This window comes from Diaphorina citri, unplaced genomic scaffold (genome assembly GCF_000475195.1).
Source record: "Diaphorina citri unplaced genomic scaffold, Diaci psyllid genome assembly version 1.1 scaffold68, whole genome shotgun sequence".
Lineage (NCBI taxonomy): Eukaryota > Metazoa > Arthropoda > Insecta > Hemiptera > Psyllidae > Diaphorina > Diaphorina citri.
Window position 1 is genome coordinate 248717 of NW_007377505.1, and position 22734 is coordinate 271450.

The 22734-nt window shown below is 38.9% G+C and overlaps 2 protein-coding genes across 2 annotated transcripts in view; both read right to left on the minus strand.

The window, feature by feature from the left end:
- Positions 1 to 3918, minus strand: part of LOC103519962 (probable G-protein coupled receptor 158) — a 30917-nt gene extending 26999 nt beyond the window's left edge. The window contains exons 1-3 of the mRNA XM_026831239.1: positions 3869 to 3918; positions 3032 to 3267; positions 2142 to 2239 (exon numbers count right to left, since the gene is read on the minus strand). Coding sequence (XP_026687040.1) covers positions 2142 to 2239; positions 3032 to 3267; positions 3869 to 3918 — 384 coding nt within the window. The remainder of the gene's footprint in view (positions 1 to 2141; positions 2240 to 3031; positions 3268 to 3868) is intronic.
- Positions 3919 to 14790: 10872 nt separating this feature from the next.
- Positions 14791 to 22734, minus strand: part of LOC113471839 — a 13493-nt gene continuing 5549 nt past the window's right edge. The window contains exons 2-3 of the mRNA XM_026831282.1: positions 21397 to 21508; positions 14791 to 14987 (exon numbers count right to left, since the gene is read on the minus strand). Coding sequence (XP_026687083.1) covers positions 14838 to 14987; positions 21397 to 21508 — 262 coding nt within the window. The 3' untranslated portion in view covers positions 14791 to 14837. The remainder of the gene's footprint in view (positions 14988 to 21396; positions 21509 to 22734) is intronic.

Sequence of the window (22734 nt, forward strand, 5' to 3'; positions counted from 1 at the left end):
TGGAGCAAAAATAGTGGGATAGAGGAAGAAAAAAAAGCTGGGCCCGTCCCTCCGGGAATTTTTCAGCCCGTAATTTATTCGATCGTGATTAAAGAAAATCAGTACCTATGTAGCTACCTAATTTGTTTAATATTCAGTTTATTATTATTATTATTATTCTTGATTTGATTTTTCGATTTTACTTTCATGTAATGATTTAAAAATAAGAATCAAGTTAATAAAAATAAGTTTAAAAGGGAAAGTAAAAGGAGAACTAATTACAAACACAAGACCCCAAGATAAAAATAGACACTTAAGAAGGAGAATTAATTTGCACTACCTCTTCAAGAAGAAAATACATATAATAAAAATTAATTTTACTGACGTCACTATAATAATTGCCTAGTTGCCCGCACAAACCTTGTTTATATTGTCAGCAAAAGACTGGAAAGTCCCTCTAACCTCCAAGTCCAAACAAAAGGACAACAGAGAGAAAGAGCTAGGAGGGAGAAAGAGCGATAACAAAGGGAGGGAGGGAAAGGGGGAAAAACAGAGATACAGAGAGAGCACAAAAAGAGAAGAGGAAAATATATCTTTAGGAAACAAAACTGGATGAAAATAGTACAAGCTATAATTTGTAGTAGGGTATTAGGTAGAGGTGAAGTTCAAATGGCTAAAGGTAACAAAGGAGGGTATAAAGAAGTAATAAGGAAGGAGGGGAGGGAGAAATAATATGAATAGAACGGAGAGGGAGGGGTAAATAATAAAGAAGGGTGAGGGAGGGGAAATAATAAGTACGAACCGTGGCATGAAGTTTTAATTGAAACTGCGGTGGTGACCAAAGTCATAAATTACCCCCCTCTCTCCCTCTTTCTCCCCTCCGCTCTCCACTATTTTCCTATTGTTGAGAATATTTTGGGGAATAGAAAAATGTAGATGGTGGTACACGGGAACACGGGCAAACGAAAAAGTGTGTGAGAGAGAGGAAGATACAGGGAGGGAGAGAGAGAGAGAGAGAGAGAGAGAGAGAGAGAGAGAGAGAGAGAGAGAGCGAGGGAGAGAAAAAGAGGAGAGAATAAATAAAAAAATCATAAATCGAAATAAAAATAAAATGAAGAAAGGGAGAGGGAGTATATTATTCCAGAAGGAGAAATGAAAAAAACTAGCAAAGAAGATCTTAACGATAGAGGAGAAGAAGACGAAAGAGGAAAAGGAGGAGAAGCAGAAGAAGTAAAGGAAAGACAAGGAGGAGGAGTAAAAGGAGGTAGGGGAGAAACTATGAAAGACAAGAGGGAATTAAAAGTATGCCCATGTCAAAAGGAGGAATAAAAATAAAAGAAAGTTTTCATTTGGAAGAAGAAGAAGAAGAAATGAAAAGATTAATAAAAGATAAAAGAGAAGAAACAGAGGGAGAAAGATAAAAGAAGGAACGATCCTAATCGAGAGAAGAAAAGATGAAATGAAAGTAAGAAGAAGAGGAGAAAGAGAAGAAAAAGAAGAGAGGAGGAAGAAAAGAAGAGAAATGAGTTTTTCGAAAATAAAATTTGTATGAACGCCCGAAAACTACACAGGTATGCAATGTGCAATACAAGTGTGATGAAAATAATGTGCTAGGTCTAGGTCTAGGTACTAGGTAGGTATTTTGCTTTTATAACGTTGGTAGCTAGGTAGCTCTAACACCCGTATTTATAAACAAAAATTCTCGGTCTCAGATCAGTCTTGAACAAATTTTGGCCAATTACCTAGATGTTTGGAATTGATGCTTGAGCACTTGCTGAGAGCCAGCATTTTGTTCATAAATATGGGTGTAAGTAAGTAAAGAGGGAGAGAGGTAAAAAAGAAGGAGGAGGAGGAAGAGGAAGAAAAACAACTTCTCAGTTGAAAGTCTGTGGACTTGACACGACAAAAACAATAACAGAATTGTGCGAAGTAAAAACAAAAGAAAGAGAATGACATGCTAAAAAATGTAAAAAAAAGATCACAAAAGTATAGTGAGTGACAGAACTGACAAGAAGCTTAAAATGGAAATAAGAAAGGGGAGGAGATACTCGAAAAGAGGGAGGAAGAGCTGAGGGAGAAAGAAAGAAAGAGAGAGAGAGAGAGAGAGAGAGAGAGAGAGAGAGAGGGGGGGGGGGAAGGAGAGAGATGAGGAGCTCCGTGGCCACGGCGCACCATAGGAAGCGGCGCTCCTCGAATTGAACCGAGGCATTGCGCGCGGCGCACCCCAAATGAAGACCGAACAGGAGGAGACCCACCTCACCTGGTGTCAAGTAGGACATAATTATGTACGAATTATACGATAAAAGTGAGAGAATACCATCTCTTTGATATCAAAATTGGAGAGATATATTTCATTAGTCTGCCTCGCTGGTGTCAAGACGCTCGTCTGGAATTCAGGAGGGCGTGGGTTCAATTTCAGTCGAAATATGACATTTCATCCCTATTAATTGGAGATTTTAGAATTTCAAACACATAAGAAGAAGAAGATATGTAAGTAAATGTTTATTGATAATAACTCTTGAACTCGAACACTCGGTGAAGTTACATAGTTATCAATACGCCACGCCGCGCCGTGCCGGTAATTTGACTCCACTGTACAGCGGGTCTTTAGACACTTTGTTTATTTAGTTTTCATTATTATTCCGATGGAAAAAAAGAAGCAATCGAAGAATAAAAAAAGAGGTTTGATAGAGGGAACTGCTAGGGTTTTATCGTCCCGAAAGCGAAGAAAGAAGGAGGACAGGATAGGAGAAAGCCAGCCGTTCCGAGAACGAACATTATCCGTTCAGGATAAAATCCTCCCCTGGCGGGAATCCAACCCGTGGCCTAGCGCTTACAAGGCAGACGCGCTACCAACCAAGCTAACAAGACAGGCCTGGCCAAGTTCTTTTCCGTTCAAACTGCCTTCCCAGTTTTCCAATGGAAAAACCTGTTTGCCATTCCTGGCCGGGTCAAGTTCTTTTCTTTTTAAACGCATTCCCAGTTTTCCAATGGAAAGCCCTGTTTGCTATTCCCACTGGAAAACATTTCAATTTGGTCAAGCCTAGCTTACCTGCTTCCGTGACATAGTCCCACCAGAGCGGTTTGCACGCGTTGAAGAACGACCCATCCCCCGCCTTCCCAATGGTGAGCAGACTGAATCCTTCCTCAATGAAGTTCATATTGCTGGCAGTCCAGGCAGACAGGTAAGCGATAATGATGACTACCATACCGAACAGATACTTCAGCAGATCTTTGTCCCTTAGAACGAGGCGGTGGGCTTTCCGTGTCCGGAACTCCATTAGGATCCTGAAATAAAGCCCGTAGAGATAGAAGGTAAATGTGGAATGCCTAGGTGGTCCATTACACTAAGGGCTATTGGCCTATAGCAGGGGTGGCCATAACGATCTGGTGCGGCTCTCTAACCATGGTTCATACTTGTTGATTTTTTTTCTTCTCAATATCAATTTCCATGAGACTGAATTCTGAAGATTGCAGACCAAAATTTTCAAAAATCTACCTGAGGCTTGGATCGCCTCGAATCGGCTTTATGGAATTGAAACCACGCATAACTTAACTTCAGTGATCTCTTAGGAGTTGGTGGATTCAACGTGGTATTGCCACTGACTGACTATTTATTATTAAAATACAAATACCTAATTAGGAGTTAAGCTGTAGATTTTTAAGTTTAGCCCATGAAGTAGGCTCCAAAAGTCTTTATAAGCCCAGGAATTTTGAAAACATACCGTACGTGGTAAAACGTAGAAACCCATTTGTTTCGCTTGACATTAAAATGTTACTGAAAGCTACGCGTCACAATTTAAGCACGTCAGAGTTTAAAAAATGTTGTTATATGTTGAGTCAGGGCCGCGTAGGGGAGCGACTAAAAGGGGCAGTGACCTCCAAGGGCCTGAGGTCAGGAGTTTTCACCTTTTGATACCTATCATTCATCGCTCCCATTATTATAATTATAAAGCAATAAAGGTAATACTCCCCAATCAGGCGCTGCTAGCTGAATCAATACAAAAGCACCAAAAAATATGTACATATATGTACTTTTTTTTAATAATAAGTTTCTTCAATTATTTTGTTATTTGTTTTTTCAACTCTAGGAATTGAACGTGGGACCTTCCGCATGGAAATCGAGAGAGAGAGAGCTGAGAAAAAGGGAAAAGGCAGCTAACGAGTGCAAAAAGGAAAAAAGAATGAGAAAATATTCCTTCTACAAGAAGTACAAATAGGTGATCGAGAATAAAAGAGAAAATCGAGAGAGAGAAATGAGGCGGAGGAGGTAAATATGGGGAGTTAGGAAATATAAAGGAGGGGGGGGATCCCTTTCTCCAAACCCTAATCAAGGGGCCCCCCGTTGGGAATATCTGAAATGAAATTAATACTCGCGTATAGTGTGTAATTGCGTGAGCTCCCCCCTCCCCATTCCTACCCCTAAATACCGTTTCTCTCCCTCTTTTGCTCTTTTCTGCCTTTATTCTTTATGATCCTTCCAATATTTACCATCCCTTTTTTCATTTCTCTCTCTCTCTATTGTATACCTACATACAGGTACATAGTACATACCTATCATTCTATTTTTCTCGTTTTTTTTTCTATCAATATTTACCACCTTTCTCTCTCAGACCTTGTTTCATGAATATGTTCCTCTCCCTATCCCTCTCTCTCTCTCTGGGATTTATTTATTGTTTAATTAATATACAAGACAGATAAAGTGAGGGAGTAGGAGAGAGAGAGAGAGAGGGGGAGAGATTGATTGAAAATTACTTGTTTATTCTTTTATGTTTAATAATTGATGTACGAGAGAGGGAGGGAGAGAAAGAAAGAGAGAGGAGAGAGAGAGAGAGATAGAGACAGAGACAGAGAGAGAGAGAGAGAGAGAGAGAGAGAGAGAGAGAGAGAGAGAGAGAGAGAGAGAGAGAGAGAGTATAAAAAAAAGTTTCAAAGATGGATTTTTTTTCTTCATTTCTGTACCGATTTCTTTTTAAATTAAGTATTATTTTAAAAATACCCTTAAGCAGCTTCATACATAACCACCTAATAATAGGGCCGCGGTAGTAAGAGTCCGTTAATCAGACAAGATGGGTTGCACCGATCTTATCAAGTTTCTACCTCTTATCGTTCTCGAGATATTTTGTACAAAGTCCATGACGCGACATTCCACTCTTTATAAATGCATTTAGTTTTTTTTTTTTTTAATATAAAAAGAAATAAGAAAAAAGCAAGAAAATTCATCTTCATTTTACTTGAAATTGTTTCAAAGTTCTAAGCGGACAAGAGGAAGAAGAGGGGCTGACTAGGAGGTGAGAGGAGGGGACAAGAACTGGTCTCAGTAAAGTTATGAAGTATATAATTCATTAGTTGACAAGATGGAAGCGAAATTCGGGATACATTAGGTACTCAATCACATAAGGACCCTAATATAGGCCTGGGGTGTCCCTAATTTCTTAACATAAAAAAAGGTAAATATTATGATGTAACAATGTGTAACAAGATATGTAGGTAAGTGCAAGTAAAATGTACTGGACTTTTAACAACAATCCATTTCCATTTGAACTGTAGGTATAAATATGAAGGTAGGTATAAACAATTCACATGGTTAAACAAGGGCTGCATCACCTAGTGATTTATTGCTAACATACCACGGGAGCCAAAAGGGTTAATGACTAATGATAATGACGTAACCTGGGGATTACGAGGATCCTAAAGAATCAGGGCCAATTTCAAGATGCGTATACTGAGAGTCACTCATTGGAAAGTAGTCAGCTCCCGTGGCGTAGTGGTCACTGCACTCGCCTTGCACGCGGGAGACCCGGGTTCGATTCCCGGCGGGGTCAAGAAATTTGTAAAAATCAGCTCTATCGTGAATTGAACCTGGAACCTCCGGAGTGGAAACCTAGAACAAATTCACTTATTCAAAAACAGAGATAAAAAAAAAAAAACATTTCCAAAAATAATAAAAAAAAAATATTTATTCAAATTTTGCACTCACAGCTGGATGGATGAGGACAATTAGGTTGACAGATTATTGAATGGAGAGGAAATGAAGGAAGGAGGGGTTACATCGGTGTATTATTATGAATTTTATCCGACGAAACACTCGTTTTCCATTAGGTAGCGACTGGAATGAGTGTGTGTATGAGAGTGAGAGAGAAGGGGAAGGGATGGTAGAGACCAAAAAGAGAGGGAGGGAATAATATGCAAATCTGTAAACACAATTCAAATGATACCTACTGAAATTATCACCTGATAACTAATTGTCAGCTAACGAAAGCACTGGAGACCGAAACACTCATTTTCCATTAGGTAGCGACTGGAATGAGTGTGTATGAGAGTGAGTGAGAGAGAGAGAGAAGGGAAGGGATGGTAGAGACCAAAAAGAGAGGGAGGGAATATGCAAATCTGTAAACACAATTCAAATGATACCTACTGAAATTATCACCTGATAACTAATTGTCAGCTAACGAAAGCACTGGAGATGAAATTTTATCCGAGTTGAGCACATTGCATAATTCAAAATAATTACCAGGCATTCATACAAATTCAGTGCCCATTACCTCCATACCCTGTTGAGGCAAAAAAGCTTGAAATAGTTGAAATACCTACGAGCTACGAGTATGATTTGTTTTTCTATTTTATAAATTTATAAGGGAAGGTACTTTCGTGGTCATTTATGTTAAGGTACGCCGAGTAGGATGGTTCATAGACTAAGCCCGAGCAACACTCTTGGAACTATTAGTTCCATTACTGGAACAGGTCTCTTTGAATTATTGGTTCTACATTATGAGAAAGTAGTCCATAGTGAGCAGGATATAAAGGGGAAGGAAGTCTAAGCTCAACTCCATTTTTTCCATCCTCCCTCCTCTTTACTTATAGTTTTTCTTTCCCTCTTTCTTCTCCTCTCGCCCCCCACCCCCTTTATTTTCTACCTCTTTGTCCTATCGTAAACATCTCCAGGTATATCTTCTCTCTTCATCTCTATCTTTCTCCTCCCTATACTCTTTCTTCTTTACTCTATTTCCTTACTCCCCTCTTTCTTATCTTCCCTCTCCTTCCCTCTTCTACACTTCCTGCTTCTCCTCTCTGTCACAATGTAAACATCTCTCCCGCTCCCCGCTCCTTCTTTTCCTCTCTTTTGCTCCTCGGGCCTTCCAACGTGTCTTCTACTACCCTCTCTCAGGACTCTTCTCTTTTTACTCCCTCTCTTTCCTCATTTCTCCTTCTCTTCTATCGTAAACACATCTTCTGACTAATCCCCGCACCCATATCCTGAAGTCCCCTGTAATTATCCCAGGTAGAAGGAAAAGTTAGCTCGCCAGGAAAAAAAAAGCTTTCATTTTCCAGACGAGTTAGTTTTCTCCTTTTTCCAGCCTATAATATTCTTGAGCACACGCCCTACCCCACCCGAACCTTACCTTACCCTACTCTTGCCCTATCCCATCTGGTACAAGGAAAACTTTCCCATTTAAAGTCTCATTATTCCGAGAAGAAACAGTGTTCAGGGTGGAGAAACACAGGTACTGCCATGGCAGGTACTCGTTTTCATTACTATTAACAACCTGGTGTGAACATCACACGACTTTCCTTATCCTAAAGAATTATACCCTTATGAAGGTACATATCTAGCTAAGTATGCACCTAATTTGCTACACCTTCTTTTTACGTAGGTGAATATCGTTTTGTTTCAAGATTAATAAAGGTCCGTTCTCACTTGTCGTGAGTTTCATCCGATTTTTTTCCGAGTGTCCTGTAGACTGTAGGTATTAGGTAATGTAATTTAAATCAGAGTGTTCCCACTTACGCACGACACGATTTTTCCCGAACGACAAGTGGGAACAGGCCTTAATTAATTTAAATGAGAGTGTTCCCACTTACGCACGACACGATTTTTCCCGAACGACAAGTGGGAACAGGCCTTAAGTACAACTCTAAGTAGAGAAAATTAAGACATATGATATCGAAGTCTAGCCCTGAAATTGGGAAATTATAGCAAAGTTATTCATAATTTCATAGATATACTTATCTCCATGTAAAGTGGGGAATCGTATTTTACGGTGCCATATTTTACCGTAAAATACACGGTAATAAATTTTGCAAATAACCCTCATCATGTGTCATAAATTTCCGCAAACTGGAGGTATTAAATTTTACAGCCACGGGGGAGGTGCCTACATAATTTTGCAATAATTTTCAATTCGCTTGTGTTTTTTGCGCCCCCCTTTCCTTTCTCCTATTTCATCTTTTCGGTTTTATTTTTATCTTCTTCACTTTCCTATTTTCATAGCAATATTTCCTCTGGATTCAGGGAAAATCTCTTAGTTCGGAAATATGTACGGACAATCTCTCTAATGCTATGCGAGACTTCCCTCGCCCCCCTAAAGGGTACAAAGGAGAATGTAAAAATGGTCAAAAGTTTTGTGAGTTTTTGTTGAGATAAAAGGATGTGAAAAAGGGAAAAAACTCAGACAGAAATGACAGCAGAGGGAAATAACAGAAAAGGGACAAAACTCAGAGGGAGTTGACAGAAAAGGGACAATACTCAGAGGGAATGACAGAAAAAGGACAAAACTCAGAGGGAATGACAGAGAGGGATAATTTACAATAGGGTGGGAAATTGCGGGGGCAAAACTCAGAAAGAGTTGACAGAAAAGAGACAAAACACATAGGGAGAAGACAGAAAGGGGACAAAACTATGAGGAAAATGATAGAAAAGGGATAATTCACCATTGGGTGGGAAATCGCGGGGAATAAAACTCAGAGGGAAATGACTGTTCGTATATTGTAATCGCCAGGAAGTGCTCCTGTAGGAGCTACAGGAATACCCGGGATATGTGAAATTTCCACGGGAATACAGGTCATTCCATTGCTTTTATACTTCATAGCTAGAGAGCAGGGGGGAGGAAGAGGGATAGAGAGGGAAGGAAAGAGAGAGGGGGAGGGAGAGGGATAAACAGAGGTAAGGAAAAAGGGAGGAAGAGAGAGAGAGAGCCAGACAGACAGAGAGTGAGAAGGATAACAAATTATATTCTAAACACGTTATACTGTGTGCACGTGAGTGCAGTTTTCCCTCTCTCTCTCTCTCTCTCTCTCTCTCTCTCTCTCTCTCTCTCTTTCCCTTATTGCCTATTTCTATATTTTTCTCATTCCCCTATCTATCTTCCTAATATGATCCTTCTATCTGAGCCATGTTGTTCTTTTGCTTCCCATTATCAAGTTCCTTCCTTTTACCATCTATGCCTTTTCCTTTCGCATCCTCCTCGAGTTCTATTCCTTTCCCTTATCTCTCCCATGACTTCTTTTCTCCTGTTTATCTTTTTTGTTAATGCTGTTTTTCTATTTTGTTTTTGTTCATCTATTTCGTTAATTGTTCATCTATTTTTGTTAATTTTGTTTACCTATCTTATTAATTGTTCATCTATTTTGTCTACAAGGAGGGAGAAGGTAAAGGGACATTTTAGCACTTTCTCCCTCATTATTTAAGGATAAACAAGGTATACCTATTCCATTCTGTTGTTTTTTACTTAACATTCCAACATTATAGTGTAGCGAAACTAAACTGTGTAATGAGAAAGCATTGTTTACTTAGTACTAATGTATTTGTTTTTCACTTGATTTAAATTTCAAACTGTAAAAGGGGTGGAATTAAACAAACTACTATAGTGCGAAGGGAGGGAGGGAGGGATGGAGAGAGAGAGAAGGAAAAGAGAGGGAGAGAGAGAGAGAGAGAGAGAGAGAGAGAGAGAGAGAGAGAGAGAGAGAGAGAGAGAGAGAGAGAGAGGAGAGAGAGGGAGGGAGAGAGAGGGAGAGGGGGAAAGAGAGAGAAAAAGGGAGGGAGGGAGAGGAAGAGAGAGTGCGTAAGAAAGAAAAAGAGAGAGAGAAAGGTTCTCTCAAGGTAAGGGGAAAAAACCTCAAATAAGGGACGAAAAAAAAGGAACGGACTAAGGGAGGGGGATAGAGGAAGGATTCCTTGAAGGCAAGTGTGGTAAGAGGGAATTTATTATGTTAAGGCGGTCTCTTCCTGATCCCTGATGTGCCGCGTCCATTTTACTTTAGGACTATTGCACTGGTGATATTGGACACTGATACTTCTATAAACAGAAAGGTTGCCTTTCTGTATGTAGGTTGGAAGACCATCATCCATTTTACAATTTACATGTTGTTTACTATGTACTTATGTATGAATGAGAGAGAGGGAGGAGTTCTCTCTATGTGTTGGTAATATGTTCAATGTAGGGCAGATGTAAATAATGAGAGAGAGAGAGAGAGAGAGAGAGAGAGAGAGAGAGAGAGGAGTTAGGGAGTAAAAAAAAAGATGGGAGGAGGGACTAAGGTCACAGGGGAGGAAGGGATAGGGAGAGAGAGAGAGAGGAGCAATATTTACATGGAATATGGAACAAAAACAATATCGCATTCCTGTACATACATATACATATTGTTATTATACACAGGGTGGTAAATGAAAAAATAGTACATCTTTTCTGAAGTAAGGAATTTGTGTTAAGCATATTTAAATGCTTGTCACAAATATCGTTCCCCAATTATTACACCTAGATAAATTTTATGACTAGACTTGAACTCGAACCACCAACCTCCAGATGCAAAGTCCAACGCGTTAACAACTGCACCACTGAGGTTGGTATGTTTCCTGAAGTACACTAGGTTCTCCTGAATGACAATGTGGTTCAGAACACCACACATAGACACCCTGTAAGTACCTTTAATGGAACCCTTATATTACACAGGATGCTACACTTCAACTGAGAAAGAGAGAGAGAGAGAGGGAGACAGAGAGAGAACGAGAGAGAGAGAAAGAGAGAGGGAGAGGGAGAGACAGGGAGGAGCTTTTTTTCTTCCTTTTTTTCCCATTGTTTTTTTTTTCTCTCTCTCTCTCTCTTTCTCTCTTACTTTTGTTTCTTCTCTCTCTCTTTCTCTCTTCGTTTCTGCCAGTATCATGTATCTAACACATGCATGCTGCATAGTGCATAATGGGTAAGCTCAAGTGCAAACTCTATTAATTTCATTATATCATAAATAACTTTATTATATTACATATCTTCATAATATTATGCAGGTATAAATAACAGTATATTGTGGTTCTTTCTGCAACTTTTTACATACATATTATGGTAGATAGGTTATTGTTTACACATATTATGGTTATATTTCCTTTTTTTCCCATCCCTGGATATATTATTATTATGGCCCTTATTATTATTTCCAAGTTGAGACAAACTGATGCAAATGAAGGAGATAACATCACATTTCTTACTAAAATTTACTGACGGAGATAACATCACATTTCTTACTAAAATATTTTAAACCGTGGCGAAGCACGGGCACAACAGCTAGTGTTCTAGTGGTAAGTGGGAAAAAGGGGAAGGATGGTAAATGGGAAGGGTTGGAAAGTTTTGGGAGGTAAAATTCCTCGAGGACGTGTTTCGCATTTTTAATTTAAAATTAATTCGACCTCGTCCCCCTCCTTCGTCCTTTGCCCCCTCCCCACCCTTCTGGCTCTTCTTTGAGAATGGAGAGGTGGAGCTTGCGGGGAAGGACGAGGGGGAGAAGGAGAAAGAGAAATAGGAGGTGGCGATGAAGCGGAAGGAGAGGAAAAAGGACAAGAGGAGGAGTAGAAGAAGAAGGGGGATGAGAGAAAGAGATGGGAAAGGAGAAGGTGGATGAATAAGAAGAGGGAGAAGGCATAGGGTATAAGAAAGATAGAAAGTAAGAGGTGATGAAAGCAAGAGAAAATAGAGGAGAGAGAGAGAGAAAGAGAGAAATAAAGAGAAAAAAGAGACGTATCAGGGCTCTTATCTCTTATTATGTTTCCAGTAATATTTGAGGCCTCTCGAGAGATTTTGAATTTAAACTTTCGGATATGAAGGACTTTTATAAGAGAGAAATAAAGAGAAAAAATCTGGTGTGAACATCACACGACTTTCCTTATCCTAATGAATGATGCTTATTATTTGGGTGTTCTTGTTGTTATACCCTAATATTTTATAATATCTCTAACCGTTAAGTCGGTATAGCTGAAAACCGCCAAAAAACGGTCGAAAACCGCCAAAAGCGGGTATCAAGGCTCTTATCTCTTATTATGTTTCCAGTAATATTTGAGGCCTCTCGAGAGATTTTGAATTTAAACTTTCGGATATGAAGGACTTTTATGTTATCTTCATCCTATTTCATACTTCATACACTCGAATAAGTATGATAAAATATGCCCAGACATATCTAAGAGCTTATGTATGCCATGTAAAATACGTAACGATGTAATGTACGTAAGATTCCTTTGAATATTTTGACGTACCTATCCTTATAATACGAGTATACATTTAGGTATATCTACGAAGGTACTTCATTTTCCATAATCCATAAATATGTATTCTGCAAGAGAAACCTCAAGCTTCTTAAAGTCGTCTAAATTTTTATAGGGTGAATTTTTTATCGAGAGGAATTTTTGTCGATGGATGTGTGAACCTAATATCATGTTCAAATGTTAATAAATACGACTATGTAGGTAAATAAAAATGGTAAGTTTTTTGAAGAGGTTTTATAGACGGAACTTGCATCAAGGTCTTATCGTCCCAAAAGCGAAGAGCGAAGGAAAACAGATTAGGAGAAAACCAACCGTACCGAGAACGGACGGGACTAAAATCTGCGACCTAACGGTTACAAGGCAGACGTCGAAGTTAACTAGACTGACTAAAAAAAAATCTTGAAGTGGTCCGTGAATTATCACGAAATTCAAAAGTGGTCCGCGAAACGTTCAGTTTGGGAACCCCTGAATTACAAACAACGTATACAAGGTACCTAACTATTCTAATCTAATGGAACAAAGGCAGCTCGTTAGGGAAGAGCTTATGTATGCCATGTAAAATACGTAACGATGTAATGTACGTAAGATTCCTTTGAATATTTTGATGTATCCTTATAATACGAGTATACATTTAGGTATATCTACGAAGGTACTTCATTTTCCATAATCCATAAATATGTATTCCGCAAGAGAAACCTCAAGCTTCTTAAAGTCGTCTAAATTTTTATAGGGTGAATTTTTTATCGATAGGAATTTTTGTCGATGGATGTGTGAACCTAATATCATGTTCAAATGTTAATAAATACGAGTATGTAGGTAAATAAAAATGGTAAGTTTTTTGAAGAGGTTTTATAGACGGAACTTGCATCAAGGTCTTATCGTCCCAAAAGCGAAGAGCGAAGGAAAACAGATTAGGAGAAAACCAACCGTTCCGAGAACGGACGCGAATAAAATCTGCGACCTAACGCTTACAAGGCAGACGTCGAAGTTAACTAGACTGACTAAAAAAATCTTGAAGTGGTCCGTGAATTATCACGAAATTCAAAAGTGGTCCGCGAATCGTTCAGTTTGGGAACCCCTGAATTACAAACAACGTATACAAGGTACCTAACTATTCTAATCTAATGGAACAAAGGCAGCTCGTTAGGTTATTTACATCCAATTTACATTTACTATGGAGTCGACATGGCATCTCTCAAGAGTTTAACAGACCCTTGTCTGAAATAACCAGGTTTTAAGTAATTAACTTGATTAGAACAGAACAGTATTACTCCCTCCCATCCTCCATCTTTTATCCCTCTGTCCCACCCTCTTATCCATTATTTACATCCCCTTTTATTCCATTACCTTTCAACCTATTTTCCGCTTTTAACTATCTTTTTCCCTCTTTTTGTTCCAATTTTCTACCCTTTTATTTCCCTCTGTCTCTCACTTTCTATCTCATCTTTTCTTCTAATCTATATTCTATCTCTTTCTCTCTCGGCCATTTTGACCTATACATTTGGCCGCGTCAAAATATTGTAGGCAAAATGTCAGCAAAATTTGACTAAAGTCGAGACTTTCCGAGAACGGACGCGAATAAAATCTGCGACCTAACGCTTACAAGGCAGACGTCGAAGTTAACTAGACTGACTAAAAAAATCTTGAAGTGGTCCGTGAATTATCACGAAATTCAAAAGTGGTCCGCGAATCGTTCAGTTTGGGAACCCCTGAATTACAAACAACGTATACAAGGTACCTAACTATTCTAATCTAATGGAACAAAGGCAGCTCGTTAGGTTATTTACATCCAATTTACATTTACTATGGAGTCGACATGGCATCTCTCAAGAGTTTAACAGACCCTTGTCTGAAATAACCAGGTTTTAAGTAATTAACTTGATTAGAACAGAACAGTATTACTCCCTCCCATCCTCCATCTTTTATCCCTCTGTCCCACCCTCTATCCATTATTTAGAACCCCTTTTATTCCATTACCTTTCAACCTATTTTCCGCTTTTAACTATCTTTTTCCCTCTTTTTGTTCCAATTTTCTCCCTTTTAGTTCCCTCTGTCTCTCATTTTCTATCTCATCCTTTCTTCTAATCTATATTCTATCTCTCTCTCTCGGCCATTTTGACCTATACATTTGGCCGCGTCAAAATATTGTAGGCAAAATGTCAGCAAAATTTGACTAAAGTCGAGACTTTTTTTTAGCTGAAAATTGAGCAATAATTTGCGGCATACAATTCCTTTAAAACACTAGAGATGTGTAAAGAGTGAGTTACAAAAAGAATTTACTAGCTACTCTTTTTTCAGTGGACAACTCAGTCAACGAATCAGATCTTAAAACATGTAACTCACATTTCAATAGATACAGGGAGTCAGGATCTGACTCATTAACCACATTGATCATATTATCATCAATAGCCTATTGATCTCGGGAAGTTACTTTACAACTATATTGAAACAGATAGGAACAGGGAGTTAGGATCTGACTCAACGAGTAGTTCACTGAAATGAGTAGTTCTTTTCCATAACTCACTCACTAATAGAGTTTCATAGTGAGTCACTCTTACCTGGCAGTAAAGTTGGCAGCCTCCAGTTTGTCACCGGGATACGTCCAGGAGCTGGCATTACTCTGAGCATCGGGTGGGGCAAATCCCTCCCTACACATGCAATCATAGCCACCCCGCCGCAGACCGAAACCTCGCTTGTGAATGCACTGGAAGACAAAAAATCTGGTGTGAACATCACACGACTTTCCTTATCCTATTGAATGATGCTTATTTTTATGTTCTATAGTAACTTTTACAATATCTCTAACCGTTTAGTCAGTATAGCTGAAAACCGCCAAAAAACGGTCGAAATCTGTCCAAAAGCGGTCAAAATAACGCCAAGGAGCGCAGCACCATCTCAACCAAAACGTTTGTGTTGCATCCTTGTCACATTTGGTGAACCTACATACCAAATTCAAGTCCTCTGCTTGTACCGTTTTCCCGAGGATATTGTAAATCTACACCGAAAACCGCCAAAAAGCCGGTAAATTGCCGCCCAACCGTTGCCACCGATCTTAACCAAAAGTTTCGTGTCGCATCCTTGTCACATTTGACATTCTACTACCAATTTCAAGTCTCTAGCTCTTACCGTTCTCGGAGTATTTTGCGTTTTCGAGATATTTTGTTTACAGACAGACAGACAGACACACAGACAGACACACCCACGGACCAATGGCTGAAACTTTGGATTTAGGCTCTAGGGACCTCAAAACGTGTTTTGGCACTAAAAACTGACCATCGAAATTTTGACCCGATTACATTACTTTCCTTCCTATAGGATAAGGAAAGTAAAAAGATTTTTGTAAGAGTCAGCCTAGTTAGCTTGGATGGTAGTGCGTCTGCCTTGTAAACGCTAGATCGCTGGTTGACAAACTGGTGCACGCGTAAACGCAAGATTTTTAGTAGCGCGTAGTCGGCTGTAAAACCAAACTTAACCCGGGCCTTATCCTAAACAAATAAGGTTTGTTCTCAGAACGGATAACATTCTATCGTGTCCTCCTTCTCTCTTCGAGACCTCCATTGTTACAGTTCCCTCTAAAATTTTTTCGTAGGCAGTGACTTAAAAAAGAAAAAGAAGATGGACAAAACGAAGAGAGAAATAGAGGAAAAGATAGATTGCTAGGTAGAGAGGCAGGAGGGAGGAAGAAAAATTGTAATTTTTGAAAATTTACAATACAATTTTTCTTTTTCCTCTTAAGACTCGATAAAGTAAGAAAATAAAGAGCGAGATTGAGAAAAGAAGGGGAGAGAGAGAGAAAGATAGATAGATAGATGAGGGAGGGAGGGAGACAGAGATAAGATAGATGTATAGGGGGAGGGCGGAGAGAGAGATTGAGAAAGAGAGGGGAGAGAGAGATTGAGAAAGAGAGGGGGGGAGAGAGAGAGAAAGATGGATGGTGGAGGAGGGAGAGAGATAGATTGGAAGATAGATAGAGAGAGGGAGGAAAAGAGAGAGAGAGAGAGAGAGAGAGAGAGAGAGAGAGAGAGACTGAAATGAAAGGTGGAAGCTGAAATGTATCTGTTTTTAACATTTTCATAAAATCTCAGTCTTCTTCTTCTTCTTCTTCTTCTTCTTCTTCCTCTATCCTTGTCATCAATCTTCTTCCTTTTGGAAAAGAAAATGAAAGAGGGAGAGGATAAGGGAGAGGGAAAATTGAAGAGAAAGCTCAGGAAGAAGGACAGAGAGATAAGAATGTGAATGCGGGAGATTGATATAAAGAGGGAGAGAGAGAAAGATAGGGAAGGAGGAAGGAAGAGAAAGAGAGAGAGAGTGAGGAAGGGAGAAAAAGGGGGACAGAGAAAGACTTACCTATCGGAAGGTGAATTGAATTGAAAGTACAAAACAGAAAGTAAAAACGGGAGGGAGAGAGAACTCATAAGAATAATGGTGGCGAGAGGAAGAAGAACGAAAGGAGAGACTAGAATTAAGGGAGGGCGAGAGGGAGGGAGAGGGGAAGGAGGGAAGAAAAGAGAAGGGAGACAGGCACGGAGAACTAAAGAAAGAAAAAATAAAGATCAATCACAATGGTAGGAAGGGAGAGAAAGAGAAGGAGGGAGAGGGAGAGAGAGAGTGAGAGAGAGAGAGAGAGAGAGAGAGAGAGAGAGAGAGAGAGAGAGAGAGAGAGAGAGAGAAAGAAGGGAGGGAGATTTGGGAGGAGGAGAGGGGAGAGAGCAATAGAGAGAAAGAGAATAATAATACAGAGAGAGAAATAAGAGGAAGAGAGAAAACGAAAAAGGGAGAGAGGGGGGATGAGGAGGGAGAGAGAGAAATAGGGAGATAAAATAAATAAATAAGTAGGTCACGAACAAAAAATGAACCGAGAGCAAAGAATAGCAATTGGTTATAGATACGAGTATACAAAATGTATACAAAATAATGGAAGGACTGTCAAAATAAATTCAATTCGCATCCATGTTTTTATTCTAAAGGACATTCCCAAAGACAACTGAATTGAAGTTGCTGAGGTCCTGAAAGAAAATGGATAGTATTTTGTTCTGTCTCTTGTCTCTCAACTGATTATGGACACAGAAAGGTCATGCAATGACAAAAGATTGCAGAGAACGCGGGAAAGACAGAAAAGCAATCTGATTGGGCTCAATCTAAGATTAAACCCGGTTTGATATCAATTTTAAGATTAAGGAGTGATTAATTGATAAAATTAAATCAAATTTAATTTCAGATTGTGATCTGTCGTAAATGATTTCTTAATTAGTTACAAAAATTGGCCTTGAAACGCATTCCAAAGGCACTAAAGCGCTCCTTATTTGAAGAGAAGCTTCATTAGAATGGGTTCTAAGGCGGGATTTTTTCAGTACAACATATGAGTTGTAGCCTTGTAGCTGGGTTAATGTAAGTATAAAATAATTACAATATATAGACAAAAGATAAAAACAAGCACAGGCCACATCCCCCCATTTGGACAATGTAATGTTGTTCGTAGTGAATTAACAACATGGAGAAACTTTGTAAAATTACATCCGCATTACAGCATAGTCTGGAATGGCCTCGATGTTAACACTCAGGAACGATGCAAAACAATCCAAGGGCAAATATTGCGAGGAAAAAGCTAGTGAATTAAGAGAAAATTCAACTCCTGAATGAGCACATTAAGGGCCGTTCCCACTTGTCCGGAAAAAAACCGTGTGCAGCGGAAACACTCTCATTTTAATACATTACCCACAGGTTTACAGGACATTCGGGAAAAAATCGGATGAATCTCACAACAAGTGAAAACGAGCCTTAACGGAAAATTTAACTACTGAATGTGTAACCAAGGGAAAGTTAACTTCCCCGATGTAGAACGAAGAGAAAAATTACGTCCTGAAGAGGTAACTAAAGGAAAATGTACCTTCTAATTATGCATCCAAGAGAAAACTTAACCTTCTGAATTGGCAAACGGACCAACGTTTTTTCCCTGACTAAACAACGTTACACTCATTGTATAACCATATAAATATCGGGCGTTCATACAAAAAGGGACATTTCTTTACTTTCTTTATCCCAAGTTCACTATAAAAGGGCGCCGTGCGGTAACCGAGGACTTCTTAGGTCCGCTTATAGCACCAACCCCCATGAATAAACCCCTGATAGTTACTCTAGTCTTACCAGTAAAAGAAACTTCTTCTCTGGGAAAATTTTATGCATAATTAAATTGAAATTAAAACGCTCCACCCTTTGTACTCAAAATGACCCCGGAGGACTTAAAAAAAAAGAGAGAAAGAGGAAGGGGAAAAAGTTAAATAGGTTTGTGGAAAAAGTATCAAGCCCTTCGATGGACTCATGGGAGACTAAATAATTGTATTTTAAACGTTGTTCTAAACGTTATTTAGGTACTTTCCGAGTATATTCTATTAATAGCTTGAACCAGATTTTGAAAAGGGAAAACTGACATTTCAAGTCGAAAAAAATCACCTCAGGCATCCATGCTAAATGTCACGACCTAAAAGTTGGAATGTTTACATTTCTCTAATGAACAAACACGGGTAACAAGGTGCTAATAATCCCGGGGTTACAAAACCCCATCCAAAAGTTACAAAACCCCATTCACAGCTACAAAGCCCTATCCACAGCTACAAAAACCTCATCCAAAGTTAGCTACAAAATCCTATCCAAAGCTTTGTACAAAGCCCCACCCAAAGTTATGTATAAAACCCCAACTAAAATTTATGTACAAAACCCCAACTAAAGCTTTGTACAAAAACCCATCTAAATGTTGGAACATGGGATTGTTGTAAGGTTGGAATCCAAAAGGGTTGATAATGTGAAATTCAAACAAAATCAAAATGTGTTTGTTCAAGTCATTACGAATTATTTTTGATTTTTGTTCGTTAACCGGGTAGGTAACTAACTACATTACTACGTTTTTACATTATTGACCTACATATCTACATGGGACTCTGATAAATTAACTTATTTCAGCTGCTAACTCAGATAACCGATAACGCGATCTCAGACCCTGAGAGAAGAAAAATGATAGAGGACATATATATTGGGTTTGATCGAAATGTTCACTAATAAAAAAAGATATAAAAAATGACGTTCAATCACCAGTTCACAGTTCACCACTAGATAAACCCATCCATAAAATTTCATTACTATTGTTTTTCGATTTTTTTTTTTTTTTTCATTTTTTATTTATTTTTCATTTTATTTTTAATTCCATTTTTTTATGTGGTATTTTTTTTCACTAGGTATTCCCTCGGGATACCCCCTCCTCCATCCCGCAACTATGGGACTACCCGTCCCGCAAGTATGGGACGAGGGTAGGGAAAGTCACATGTATTTGCAGTACGTGTTTTGACTGAGATAAACTTTCTTCCGAAAGCAATGAGCAATCGAACAACTAATTCAAGGTTGTGTGTTGGAAAGTTAGAGACTATGCAGTATGCTCATCTCGTATTTTCGCTTGGTTTCACTCTCTGATGGTTAATCAGGGATTTAACAAGATAGCAAACTAATACAAAGAGCAGAAAGAGCTACATAGCAACGAGGTTTTTATGGAAAAAAAGAGATGGCAAAAGGAGATTAGGTGTTTGTTCTGGAAGAAAGAGATGAAAAAGGGGAAAAGGATTTTTAAATAGTCTAAAATCTAAAACAAGGAGCTAGCGGTAGTGGAGCAGTTTTAATCAGCTGCTCTGTCTAAAACAAGGAACTAGCAAAGTAGTTTTAATGAGCTGATTGTTCTGAAACAAAAGGTTAGCAGAGGACTGTTTCTCAACCAAGTTGTTTGAGAGAGAAACAATCAATAATTTATTGATGAGCTGCCCAGCGTCTGGGTTGCCATATGACACAGCATACAACTCAAACAGACATGTCACATTAAAATTAAATTGAAAAGATTAAAAATTAAAAAAAAAAAAAAAAAAAAAAAAAAAAAAAAAAAGGGAAAAATTAACAATCTGAAATCTGATTTGCTGAATATTTTGAAATGAACCAATCAAGAGTTAAATTTAAACCTCTGATGGCCCCGGCCATAAAATTAGGCCATTAGTCACAGAATTGAATTTTCATTAATTTTCTGTCTTTACCTAGGTATTTCAAACTTCTCTCTCTTTTCTGGAGTAGGTAATTCATGTCGACAGCTTACCTCTCTCACTCGCTCTTTCTTTCTCTCTCTCTCTCTCTCTCTCTCTCTCTATTTTCTGTCTCGAGCTTTCTAAATGGAGGAATTTTGAGTCCAAAATTTAATCCGACAGGAAACGGGAATTTCAGGTGTTATACATACATTAATGTTGACTTTACCTCCCCCTTTCTCTTTCTCTCTGATTCCCTCTATCTCTCTCTGATCCTTCCCTCTCTCTGATTATGTCTCTCCCTCTCTCTCTTTCCCTGATTCCATCTCTCTCTCTCTCTCTCTCTCTGATTCCTTCTTTTCCTTCTTCTCTCTCTCTCACACCCTCTCCTACTTTTCTTCTACTCCCATTACCTTTTGCTCGTTACCTACTGTTCTTTCTCTTTCTACCTACTTCTTTATATCCTTTTTCTTTTAATTATTACAACTGTTCTCTCACATTTTTTTTTCTTTTTTTTTTTTTTTTGAGCTTTCCGTCTACGTTTAATCTTTCTTGTCTTTTCTAATATCTCTCAAGTCCTGTTTCGTCTGGTGTTGTCTCTTCTTCTCTTTTCTGTCTGTCTCTTTCTCTCTCCTGATCATTACTGTTCTGCTTAAAGACTGGAATATTTATCTTTTTCATTAAAAAGGTATCAATCCCATTAAAAAGGTATCAATTATAATGGACATTTGCTCGGGACATTTGATGTGACGTCATCGCCTACGGGAGCGTATGCCGTGACGTCAAAGTTCACGATTTACCGGCAAAATTGATTTATCTCGGGATCTAGAAGTCGTAGAAGAAAAAGAGAGATTCCGTTAGTCCTCATTTTTCCTGCTCTATGACTTTGAAACATCAGCCAAGTAAGCGCAACTGATCTATTGATAATAATTATTACCACTCCAAGGAATGTTGCAACTTCCTTGGGTTTCATCCGAGGGTCAATGACTGACAACGTTAAAGGGGTCTCTTTATGCGCAAAATACTATTGTCAGTGGAGTCCTGGTTTTACATCTTACTTACATGGGTGGTCTCAGGATCACAGCGATGTTTTCCTCCGAACAGCAGGGCCAAGTCTTCATCGCACTGATTCAGATCCACCCTGTCTAGCGTGTGGAAGACGCCTATTGAACCACTGTAAAGTTCAAACAATAAACAATAATTAGAGGGGGATAGATGCAAGTCAAAACAATAAACAGTACATTAGAGGGGGTTAGATTACTAAAAGAAATGGCACACTAGCTCTGTGGGTTCGAAAATTGCCAAGTCCTTTTCTCCTTTTCGAACCAAGAGTGAATCCGGGACTCGGAAATGTATAGAACCTTAGAACCTACCATAAAATCTTCGTAGAAGCTTAACCCATCCTTTAGGGCCATTTGCCCCTACACCTAACAGCATAAAGTATACGAGTCCAAATCTGGGCTACATATTCCCACTGTGAAATTATTGAGACCTGCATCAATGGGAGAGTCATCTGCAACCTCTGATCAACTCTGATAAGATCACAGGTCCAGCAAGGTAATCTGCGAATAGAACTATCAGGTCTATAATCTGGGAACAGAAAGCCTGGAGCTTTGAATTCCCGGAATAAAAAACATCCCGTTGATTTTTATCTGCTCTACCTGAGCTCTGAGCTTAGCTATTGGACTGTTCTATGTTCACGTTAAAACTGCACGTCACGCGTATTGATTTTCTTTGCTTTTCACATTGGACTAGTCTAGATTTCGTCAAAGGGTTTATCTCTTCAGTAGTATTCAGTTATTGTTGTAGCGGCTTTTGCTTTATAGCTTTAGCCGATTGGTGAGATGGCAAAAAAATTTTCCGTCAGCCATACCTACAAAAGGGTGATGTTCTCTCTTGGCTCGATGATGTTCATCGATGTTGGCAATATGTTGTTCGACTTTCGACTAATACATTACTAAATTTGACATCTCGACTGAAGACTGAAACTAGCAACCTTCAGATCCGAGGTCATCCTCGCTAACTGAGCAGAGTGATAAGCCACTGAGGTTGGAGACAGACAGAGGGCGTTAAAGGTGTGCAAGAGATAAAGGGAAGGTAGATTAGGAAAGAGAGAAATAAGGAAGAGAGAGACGAAAAATGAGAGAGAGAGAGAGAGAGAGAGGAGGGAGAGAGAGAGAAGAGGGAGGGGGTATCCACACGCATCCTTGTGAGAATTCCTGATAACAAGGCTTTCTTTAGCTGTCGCGAGAGCTCATTTTATATTCATCCCGTGTATTTCAAAAACTTTATAGGATATAAAAAAAGTTCACAGTTTTAGAAATACACAGGTTTCCCCTGGTAAGACTTTTCTCATTTCCCCTGGACTAACAAATATGTACACGAATATAATTTACAGTG